Here is a 12437-nt window from a genome sequence, read left to right on the forward strand (position 1 = left end):
CAAAAAAAGTAAAATTTCAGTTCTGTTTCAAGGCCATCCTATCTAATACTCCTCACTCCTCCAGTTATACATAAAGTTGGGTACAGGCCCAATGAATGTCCACTCTGTTCAACTGAAATGACCTAGAATACAGGGAAGGCAAAGATTTTCTTACCCCTGAATCCTTCCATTATAACCTAGTATTTCAGCAAGTATGAGGTGTCAGTTCAATTACAGATGGGAGGACTGACTGGGCCTGATCCACTTATGGATGGTAAAGTATGAGAAACAGGCAGGCAGGGATGGGAAAAAAATAAGACTGAAGATTTATTAAATGATGTCCCTGACTTTTTTTTTGGAGGGGGGAGGGCAGGACATCTGGGGTTAAGTGACTTGCCCAAGGTCACATGGCTAGTGTGTCAAGTGTCTGGGGCCGGGCTTGAACTCAGGTCTTCCTGACCCCAGAGCCAGTGCTCTATTCACTGTGCCACCTAGCTGACCCTCTGACTAACTCTTTAAGAACTCTTTTCACCTGCTGGGATGGAGAAACTAGATCCTATTTTATACCTTCTATGTAACAAGATGACATCTGTTTAGAACCACTATTGTCATATGCATTCTGTAAGTTACAAAGGGGTGTAGCGGTGGATGGATGACACCAAGATTCTAAGTATAGACTTTCTTTAAATCCTTTGGCATTTTTGGATCTCATAATGAGGAAATTAGCCCAGGTCAGGGGTGGGGAACGTGTGGCTTGAGGCCACATGTGACTGTCTAGGTCCTTGGATATGGCCTTTTGACTGAGTCCAAGTTTTACAGAACAAATCCTTTTATTAAGGGGATTTGTTCTGAAGTTTAGATTCAGGCAAAGGGTCACACCTGAGGACCTAGAGGGTCACATGTGGCCTCCAGACTGCAGGTTCCCCACCCCTGGCCTTAGGTGATGACCTCTCTAAAATTCCTTCATGCTCTAATTATGTGACTAGATTCAAGATAAATTGCATAAGGAATAGTTTGACTTGTATCAGTGGGTAGGCACTCAAATGTGTCAAAAAACAATTTCTAGTCTAGGAAATCTCAAATGATATGACAAGCGGTGAAGTATAAAAAAGGAAGAAGTAACAAAATCAATTCTGGACACCTAATTAGTACACTATGGCAAGATTTTTAAATACCAAGATTTACTGTAGGACAACACGATAGATACTGCAAAAATTAACCAAATATTGGAGATAATGAATAACATTCTAAGAAATTCTGATTCAGTATAGACCTAATACCCACTCCTCAATGAATCTATTCAGATGTGAAAAAGAAATTACAAAGAATACAATCAGTTCTTTTGTCAACTCCTATCTCTTATCCCAAAATTCATCCAAAGGTGCAAGAATATCACATATCATCAACAACTCTGTTTTATTTTTATAAAGGATCTTGGGCATATAAGATGATATGTTAATTCCTGTATTGAGAAGTATGCAAGATGGCACAAAAATAATGGACACACAGTATGAATGGTAAGGTGGAAACAAGAAGAGGGGAAGTAAATTGTCTTTTAAGCATTTTGTCATTAAGATACCAAGCTCTTAATCACAAGTTAACGGCTATCCTTTTGAAAAGGTCTGAAGATGTAAAAATAACATGGAACAACGATTAACATAAAAAAATAGAGAGGATAAGATCCTAAAATTCTAATCCAATATTGCCCTCATTTTACAAAAAGCCTTTAGCACAATGACTAGCATGAAAAGAAGAATGCAAAGATAAACTGACTTTGCAAAGTAGTTACCTGTACAATTGGTGGAGTTGTTTGAGAGTAAGGTGGTGTCACACTGTAGACAGTCTGACATGTCTGTCCCTGGTAATATATGGCTGTTTGAGACTGTGCGGGGGAGTATGGCTGCTGCACAGGGACAGTCTGTTGATTAGAATCCCAAACACCATAACTTTGTCCCTGTACAGGACCTGGGGCAGGTACTGGCAAAACAGCTACATTAGTTTCCTGATGGACAACGGCTTCATTCTGTGCTACGTACTGTGAAGTTGAAACCTCCATTGGTGTTGCTACATGTTGCACTACTGGAACTGGCTGAGGAGTAGCAAGGGTTGGTTCCACTGAATGTCCCAAAGTCTGGGCATGTTCATAGGAGGCAGGAGAACACATAGGGTCCATGCTAGGCGTGGGTAATAGCACCTTCCCAGCATTAGGATTGCTAGGATCCACATAAGCCTGCATGGGATAACCAGGAGGGTAGCCAACAAAGCTATGGTGAGGAGCACTATAGCCTAAGGACTCATAGGGAAGGGGTGAAGTCATCCCAAGGTTTTGCATCTGCTGCTGCTGCTTCTGAGCCTCTCGCTGGGCCACCTCTTGTTCAAAGAGCTTCCTGCGCTCTTCTGTGGAAAGCTTATTTCGGTCCTTGAGCCGCACTTTTTTCTTAGAAGTGGGTGTATCATACCTGAGAATGAAGAAGACAAGAAGATCAGGAAAGTTTTCATTCATTTTTAAAAATTCTGAATTACTTCAAAATGTGCCACAGTGTATCTTCTCCAGAAGCCTGTCCCTTTTGATCAACCCTCTATCTCTTTTCATCTCCTCAATCTTGCAATATGTCCTAAAAATATGGCTATGCTTCCATTTACCTTCCCCCTGACCTTGACATTCCACTCAAAGCTATCATCCTATAACTTTGTTTCCTTTTACAACCAAACCCACAGAAAACCATTCTATATTGTGCCTGTTACCTTCGCATTTTGCGATCACTTCTCAACTCTTTGCAACTTGACCCCCAACTTCAACCACATAACACACTTCTTTCTTCAAGGCTATCAACAATTTCTCAATAAACTCAAGGTCTATTTGTAGTCATTTTTCTTATCTCTCTCTGTAGTGTTACATCCAAAGTCCCTCCTATTGAAAGTATGGAATGCTAGTTTAGGTACTTCTGTCCTTGATCAAACCATAGAATAATTACTGCCCTCACTTACCTATCATCAGGTCTTTTTGTTCCTCGTTCATAAGCAGAAGGTGGTGGTGAAAGAGAACTCCTGCGTTTCTTTTTTTCTTTGCTCTGTGTTTGCCTTTCTGGTTCTCTTTCTCTGGATCGGTTAGGAGTCTTAGGGGTAGCTGCTTGGTCTCTAAGACCTACATTATCCCTTCCCCGATCACCTGAAAGAAAAAAGGGTTAACTGAAACAACCAAGTCCGGTAGACTTTTCCCCTTTAGTATTATCAAAATAAGTTAAATAAGTTAAAATAAGTTAAAACTTCAACCTCAATGAACTCATTACCTTTCCTGAATAGGCTAACAACTTTAAAAGACATACTATTATTCATGACCAGCAAGATGATGGAATAGTTCTTTTCTAAAAAAGTTCCCTAGCCCCAAAACCTCAGAAGAAAGAAATCATGCTTCATACATAGATTACCACTGATTTCACAAGACAAGGATACAGAACCTTGTCCTCCATAATAAAATCTCAATAATTTAACTTTTAATACTTAGAGCTCCTTTTTAGTGTCCCTAAAAGCAAACATCTTTTGCTTATAACTATTGATGTTGTTCAGTCATTTCTGGTTCTGTGACCCCATTTGAGGTTTTCTTAGCAAAGATACTGGAGTGATTTGCTAATTCCTTCTCCAGTTCATTTTACAGATGAAGAAAACTGAGGCAAGTAGGAGTTATGGGACTAGCCCACGGTCATGCCACTAGCAAGTATCTGAGGCTGAATCTGAACTCTTGATTCCAGGCCCGGCATTCTAACCACCGTGCCACCTAGTTGTTCTATTTATCTCTACTAAAGTTCATTGTAGTAATTCAACTTGATTTTCTAATGTTTTAAGAGCTTTCTGGACTTGGTTAATCTAAATTTATGCCACCTATTCCATTATCCAAACCAATGATAAAAAAGGTCAGACAGCAGAGGGTCAAGCAGAGATCCTTGGGTTATTCCACTGGAGATCTTCCAGGGTGACATGAAGCAGTAAATGACCATGCTTAGATTCATTTCTGAATCCATCAAAATATACCAATGTCCAGCCCACATCTCTTGCATCTTTTCCACAAGAAAAACATGAGATACTTTATCAAAAGCTTTTTGATATAATCTAGGCAAACTGTTATCTACAACACTCCTATAATTTTGGCGAAAGAGTTTATAGAGGATCAATGAATACATACCATTGTTCTCTTTTTCAGTCTGACTCTTTTTTGGAATTCTATACACCTCCTAAAAAACAAATCAGAAGAAAGTTTAGTTCTGTGGAAAAGACAGTTTCAATTATTTGACAATGGTAATTTTTTTACATGGCAAGAGAGAAATGGGAAGGACTGGGCAGACATTTATAATTTATACAATACTCGCATTAAGTTTTAAATACTATGTTCTAGACAGCTTAAGAGTTAGGGAAATAAGTACATATGCTAGAGATTTATGAACAAGAAGTTTAAAAAGAGATGTTCACTTTCACTTGTATCTAACATAGTCTTCATTAGCATTAAGATTTAAATGACGAGGAGCTTGTTATAATTTTCTCAAGAATTTTCCTACTGATTGTAATTTATGCCTCTGGATCCTGATGTATAAATTGGAGTTAATTATACCAACCTTCCTTTAAGAAATAGTATGAACAAGAAGCAAAAACTACAAAAGTTTTTCTCATAAAGTACAAGAGATTGCTATAATTATTAAGAGACTGTATTTATATATATAGTATTTTACATATGACAGTAGCCGAATACTTTTTGAAAATGAGCAGCACGACATCCGAGGATGCTACTGCTAACTGGAGGGAGGACCCCTTTTGATGATCCTAGGGGAGAATCTGTTCCTAGATCTAGTTATCTCCTTCTTAAACTACCTTTTGCCTCACTTTGCCTCCCCCAATCCTCAAATAAATTGGAAAATGCCACCTGAGTGTTATGAAATTCCTCTAAAACCTTTTTCTTCCATGACTCTAACAAAGCACTGGGAGTTAGAAGGGACTAAGTGAGCATCTAGCTCAACTTCCCTTTCCAATCTTTCCTTCAGGCTTCGACTTGAACACTAAAAGGGAGGGAGGGGAGGAGGGAATTCCTAGTGACTAGCATTCAGCAGGCCCAGCTTGCTGAATTAATGAGGCAGCCATTTCCCTGATGGACAGTTTTCAGTTTTATGAAGTACTTCTTTAGAATGGCCTGCTTTCCTGTCACTTCTACTTATTGGTTGTATTTCTGAACTCTATAGTAATTCTTATTTTATTTCCTTTTTTTACAAGATTGCTTTTAAAATGCTTAAAGATCACTACTATATCCTATTAAGGGCTTTTCCTTCAACATCTGATGAGTTTCAAGATCTCTCATCATTATGATTACTTCCTCTCCTTTGGACACTCTCAGGGATTGTGTCATGGACTCACATGGCAACCTGGTGATCCTATGAACCCCTTCTTATAATGTTGAGTTTTTCTTAAATCATAACTGAAAGAAATGCTAAATTTCAGTTAGAAATTAGAGAAAATCAAGATGTAATTTGGCCTCTCCTATTTTCCTCCCTCCCCTTGCCAAAAACTTTCCAGAAAACCCACAGGATCTGTAGATTTTAGGTTAAGAAGCCTTGATCTAAAGTTAATACACTTTAAGAAAACTAATCTAGTACATACTAGGTCTCTTTGAGTGTTTCTGCAAGAACTAATGACTAAACACATGAACTATTAAATATCCACAACCCTTTTAAAAACAGAATTGAAAAGAGATAAAGTAAATTTGGGAAAAAATTTTGCCCAACAAAATTGTTTTAAGCCTTTAGCAACGAGAGTAACTATAGTTCTCTGAGGTAGGGCTATTAGCACCCCTTAATCTTGCAAGTGACGGGATCTGAGGCTGAGGGTGGAAGGGAAAGAGAATAGGAAGGATAGAGAAATTAGTGCCCAAGACTAGGTAACATCTTATGAAGAGTGGAAAGTGTAATTAGAGAGGTACATATACACTTTGTGAGTTTGGCAGGGAGCTTTAATAGTTCCTGGTCCCAAAAGAAAAGAAAGTAAAACCTGGCACTTCTTCAAGGATGAACTGAATGACAACAAACACATTCAACTTCCCCCATTTTAGGAACCTGGCATAAAAATGTTCTATTGGGAAAAATGCTTTCAATTCCCAGTCTTAGTTCTGCTTCATTTCTGTAGCTTTGTTAACTCCAAGCTGTGAAACTTCTTGGCTATAGAAATTAAGTAACTCTGAGGGTAATCAGACAGATACAGCACAAAGAAAGATTAGGCATCTCTAAAAACAGGAAGACCTCAGGCTCATGGCTAAGTTTTCAAGTATGCCTATGCACACAATAAATGAGGCTGTGACACAATTAACTGACATGAAAATTTATCTTCCAAATATCTGATATTCCTGGCTATATGTAATTATACATTTCTTTCAAAAAGCTCAAGCACCACAGTATGGAGGCAGTACACACAGCAATGGAAATTCTTTACAAAGATTAACTATTTCCGCCCTACTAAAAAAAAATTCATCTGGTAAATGGAAAGCTGAAATCAGTAACTCAAACTAGTTTTAAAACATCTACCAAACATGTATGTGCCAAATGCTGTTGAAAGTAGAATCTAAAGGCTAGATCCTTGACAGCAATAATATATTCCAATTATTAACAACGGCAGTGGTACAAATATGAGAGCTGGAAGCAACACCATGATCTCTCAAATTTAAAGTGGTTTAATGACAAGAGTTAATGTGAATTTTTCACTGGAAAACATGAGAAATATCTAGGTATTGTCATCACAATGAGTTAATCAATACAGAACTCTGGAATTCTAAACAAGGCTATTATTTCTAGGTTTTTTCAAAAATGTGAAAGGAGTGGAAAATATATTAGATATGGAATCTGAAAGCCCAAGTATAAATCTCTGCTCTCATTTTCCTTATCTATAAATTATATATTTGCTATAGCTAATATTTATATAGCACCTACCATGTACAAGGAATTGTACTAAAACCTTTATAAATATCTCATTTTATCCTCACAATCCTGGGAGATAGGAGTTATTATGCCCCTTTTTACAGTTGAAGGAAATAAGGCAGAGAGATATTAAGTAACTTGCCCAGGGTTATGTAGCTAGTATGTGTTTGAGGCCACATTTGAACTCAGATCTTCCTCATTCCAAACCTGGTGCTAAATCAAATCCACTGTGCCACCTAGCTACCCCTAAAAATAAAGCAACTGGAATACATGACCTCATACATCACTTCTAATTCTACATATGTGTTCTTAAAAAAAAATCTTTGATATAAGCTTAAGTGATTAGTGAGATTCTCTAGAAAATGAGGATAATAATAGCATTTACCTTCCTGAGCTGTTATGAGGATCAAATAAAATAGCATGAGTTCAGCATGAGGCCTGGCACACAGTAAGCACTTAATAAATTCTTCCTTTATTTTAAATTATATTCTTTTTTACTTTTAAATTTATTTTCAGTTTACATCATTCATTTCCACAAGATTTTGAGTTACAAATTTTACCCATCTTCCCCTACCCCCCCACTCCAAGATAGCGAGCCTACTATATACCCCCTCCCCCAATCTGCTCTCTCTTATATCCTACGCCATACCCCCTCTAACCTTCTAGCAGGGCAAGATGGACTTTTATACCGCAGTGCCTGTATGTCTTATTTCCCAATTGCATGTAAAAAACAATTCTTTAAATGTTTTTAAAACTTTGATTTTCAGATTCTTTCCCTTCTTCCCTCTTCTCCCACCCCCACTGGAAAGATAAGCAATTCGATATAGATTGTACATGTGTAGTTACTCAAAATGTTTCCATGGTATTAAACTATATTTTTATCTACAATTCTGAAAAATCATCTTAAAGGGAGTGAAAATTTACAAGACAAATACAAACAAAGCTTTGGGTTTTGTTGTTGGTTGTGTGTGTATGTGTGTGTGTGTGTGTGTGAGAGAGAAACTGGAATAGAGAGCTAATTTTTGGTGTTTTTAACTCTTGAGCTCAACCTCACCATGCAGTTTGGCTTATATAACCTAATCTATTAGCAAATTCACGTATGAAACTGAAATCTATTCCAATTAGTCTATACTCATCTAACAGATTTCTTCATTAGATATTACTAGAGACTTAGAAGTATTCTTGTTGCTGATAAACTGGAAAGGAAAATGGTAATCACATATTCCTTAAAAATAGAATTAGGGAGTACTGAATCATTTCAGGAGAAAATTTTTTTTTTCCATTTTATCCCTCTGAGATTCTATGAACATTTCCCTAGGTTGACATATTTATGCAATCACAGAAATTCAAGTCTGTTTTTTAAATCCAAATATAGTACTGTCGTTTTTTCATGTAAAATATCTATAGCTTTCTTTGATCCATATGCCAGTGTCTTTCAATGCTGTAGTATTGCCGTCATACATTATTCTATAATTTTACTACCTCTTGTTCTACCATACTAGAGAATGCTGGTCATGTTCTTAATGACAATTATAAAGTCACTAATAATCTTATTCAGATCTGGTTGATTATAGATATAAGGCTTAGTTTTTGGACAAAGGAAGTAACACCATGAAGCTTTTCTGAGGTTCGCAAAATTCAGAATCAATACAACTTGATGTATCTTAACACATCCAGTAAACTGCACTGAAGAGGAGAAAAAAAAATCTAGATGTAGGTACTCATACAAGTAAACATATACACATATATCTACCATTTTTCAATAGTTCAAGGATCCAAAATCTGTTCAAGATGGGTATACTCACTTTCCTCCAGTGACAGACTGTAACTCCCTTTGTGATTTAGTACACAGTCTATGAATGATGTGGTAGAAATGTTTTACACCGTGTTGTCAACCTGATAAGTCTCTGACTTTTTAGATTGCTTTCTGAACAGACAGGTCCACACTCAGCCTTTCAAATTTAGGGAACACCACTCATACTCCTTTAACACAACCCTAAGAAAACAAAACTGCCTCCATACCAAAAGGCAAAGCATGCCCTACTTACACACATAGATATACACCTCCTATCCATACACATGTGCACACACATACACAAGATAAGACTTGGCACTAGTAAGTGGCATCAGAACAATCTAGTTCAAAGACACAAAGACTCAAAGTTAAAGTGAACTGCCCAAGTTGGGATTCTGGCGGTCTTATGCCAAAATCAAGTTTCTTTCTAGTATACTATGATGCCTCTCAATATGTATTACACACATGCGCACGCGCACATACACACACACACAGTGAGAATATATGTATGACTGTATGTATATATGTGTGTGCACACACATAAAATTCCTGATAGTAAAATTTAACAGTGTAAAAGACTAGTCATCAAAAAATAAAAAATTGGACTATTTTAGGTTTTCATTGTTTGTACGAAATTCTCTCTTCTCTTAATAGGAACCACATTAAAATTATTCTAAAAAAATAGTACAAGCAAGTTATATAAGCAGATGAGGCAGTCTAGCTCAAATCCTAGTTCTGTCACTTAACAGGCATGTAATTCTAGACAAATTACTTCTCAGAACCTTAGTTTCCCCATCTCTAAAATGGGGATATATTTGCATTGCCTACCTCACAGTATTATTTTAAGGATCAAATGGGAGTGAATGGAAAACACTTTGCAAATTGTAAATCACAATGTAAATGCCAGGTATTAATCAAAGGAAATACCACAAAAAATAAATAATAGATGTTAAATTTTAAAGCAGTCCATATTTCAGTACATTTCTCTATCTCTTCTGAGGAATAATAAACTGAAGATTGACTTCAAAAGATCATAGCACTTTAGAGTTGAAAGGGATCATAGCCACCCTCTAGTCCAAATCATACCACAAAGTAAAACTTATTACGACATATTTTATAAATAACCATCCTACACAGCTTTCGCTTGAAGACCTCCAATGAGGAGAAACTCACTACCTTCCTAAGGCATTGTGGATAACTCTTACTGTTGGGAAATTTAGAGTTTGCAAAGCATTCTATATAAATTCTCATTTGAATCTCATAACCCTGTAAGATATTATCGTAATTTTATATAACAGGAAACTAAAATAGGGGAAGGAGGAAAGAGGAAGTTAACTGGATTTGCCTATGATCACAGGTCTAGAACACTAGTTTTCCTGACTCCATTTCTAGCATTCTACCCATTATATCCCCATAGAAAAGGCTACAGAATAATTTGGGCTGAAATAAATCTTTTGATTCCTTTTTATTTCTTAACTTTGAAGATATTCTCTTATCTAATTAGAAACTTTCATCTTATTTTCATTCTGCTAGTACATTTTTCAATAACAGAAAAAAAAATCCTATTTCATTTACTACCAGTATATATTCCTTTTGGAGATCCTAGATGGAATAATTTTTTTTTGTTAACAGAAAAATACCACTTGGAACATTTTATCTTCACAAAATATTTAAAACTATCCATCCTACTACCAAAAGAAGTTTTTTACATGCATTTTCTTTGGTTTTGAAAAATCACATTGTCATTTAATTAAGTATAATTTTCCCCTATCATTTTTCTCCTTTGTTATCTTGCTCCCCGCCTCTAATCCTCTTCCTTTGTCTTCATCTTTACCTATTTGTCTCAGTTTCCTCATTTGTCAAATGAGCTGGAGAAGAAAATGGCAAACCACTCCAGTATGTTTGCCAAGAAAACCTCAAATGAAATCATGAAGAGTTGACTGAAATGACTCAACACGCTGACAGAAGAGTTTAAAAGGAAAAGTGTCCAATAAACCTAGATTCCCAAAAGTTAAAGCAGCAAAACTCTTTGGAACCAGTTTAAAAAAAAAAAACACCCACCACAACTGAAGAGTAGTAAACAACAGGTACATAACACAGAGAAGAAAAGATAGTAGCAGTAGTAGTATCATCTTTGATGAGCCTAAAGACCTCAATTGCTGAGGTAAGATATCATTACCGTACAAAAACTACTAGACCAAAATTCATACCATATATCAAGGTAAGAGCTAAATGTACACACAAATTAGATATAAAAGGTCATATCATAAACAAATTAGAAGAGCAAGAAAGGACCTTTTATAGCCATGGAAAGAGAAAGAGTTCATGACCAAATAAAGAATAAAGAGAACTATAACGGACAAAATGAACAAATTTGTACAAACAAAATCAAGTCAGTCAAAACTAAAAGGGAAACAGTTAAGTGAGGGGGGGGAAATCTTTTCATTTAAGTTTTTCTGATAAATTCTGATATACTAGATATACAAGAAATTGATTCAAATATATAAGAACAGGAGATAAATGGTCAAAGAACAAGAAAAGATTGTTCTCAAAGGAAGAAATTCAAGTTATCAAAAGAAATACAAAAAATGTCCCAAATCCCTAACAGAAATGATTATAACAACTTTGAGGTTCTACTCCATACCTTTCATATTGGCAAAAATGAGTTATTGGAGGGGTTATAGGAAAACAGAACTGAATCCACTCAACCATCTAGAAAATAATGTAGAATTTTACCCCCAAAGTCACTATACTATACACCCCCTCTGAATCCAACCATTAGGCCTAGATACTAAAGAGATAAAAAGAGAGGAAAGGAGACCATATGTACAAAAATATTATATAGCAGTTCTTTTTGTAGTAGCATAGAACTAAATGGATATGCAACAACTAAGGAACGAGTTAACAAATTATGGTATATTAATGTAATGGAATATTATTATGAAGCAAGAAATGATCAAACTATTTTGAGAGAAACCTAGAAGACTTGTATGAACTAATACAGAGTGAAAATGAAAATGGGAACAATTAATAAAACAACATGGTATATAAGATAACTTTGTAATACTTAACTTTGGTCAAGGCAAAGACCAACCACAACTCATGAGAACCAATGATTAAACATGCTACCACTCCCAAAGACATATATTTGGATAGTGTAAATGTCTGGATTTGTTTTTCTTGACTATGCTCATCTGTTACAAGAACTCTTCTTTTTTTTTTTCTTAAAGTGGGGGAAGAGTGGGCAGCTAGGTGGTACAGTGAATAGAGCAACTATCCTGGAGTCAGGAGGACTTGAGTTCAAATCCAGTCTCAGACACTTAACACTTGCTATCTGTGTGACATTGGGCAAGTCATTTAACCCCAATTGCCCTGCTTCGCCCCCTCTAAAAAGAAAAAAAAATTAAAGTGGGGGAAGGACTATTTTGCAGGGAGAAGGCAATTAGCAACAGTATTATTTCCTTACTCCCAACCAGAAAATGTAAAGAAAAAAAAAACACGGAGGAATTTTTTTTTAATGCATCAAAAAATGCAGTGGTAAATGCAGACATTAAAATTTTGAATTTATTTTGTAATTTTAAAGTAAGCTGTATGCTAAAAACTTGTGGTTTCACACGTAGTCCTCTTTTTCTATTCTTTAGAGACAAACATATGGCTCAAAAGAACCTTCCATTCTGGTTAGAAGGCAATGATTGAGGAATAATCTGGACTTGTTC

The 12437-nt window shown here is 36.1% G+C and overlaps 1 protein-coding gene across 3 annotated transcripts in view; it reads right to left on the reverse strand.

Annotated features, from left to right (window-relative positions):
* Positions 1 to 12437, reverse strand: part of SETD2 (SET domain containing 2, histone lysine methyltransferase) — a 141924-nt gene that overhangs the window by 44383 nt on the left and 85104 nt on the right. For 2 of the 3 annotated variants that reach the window (XM_069095910.1, XM_069095912.1), the window contains 3 exons: positions 4160 to 4208; positions 2968 to 3148; positions 1769 to 2438 (listed from right to left, as the gene is read on the reverse strand). In XM_069095910.1, the coding sequence (XP_068952011.1) occupies positions 1769 to 2438; positions 2968 to 3148; positions 4160 to 4208 (900 nt within the window). Of the gene's footprint in view, positions 1 to 1768; positions 2439 to 2967; positions 3149 to 4159; positions 4209 to 12437 lie in introns of those variants that run through there. The other variant, XR_011169813.1, reaches the window with a different exon arrangement.

This window comes from Petaurus breviceps, unplaced genomic scaffold (assembly GCF_028583685.1).
Source record: "Petaurus breviceps papuanus isolate PSGF00001 unplaced genomic scaffold, PetGlider_PUasm1.0 227, whole genome shotgun sequence".
Classification (NCBI taxonomy): domain Eukaryota; kingdom Metazoa; phylum Chordata; class Mammalia; order Diprotodontia; family Petauridae; genus Petaurus; species Petaurus breviceps.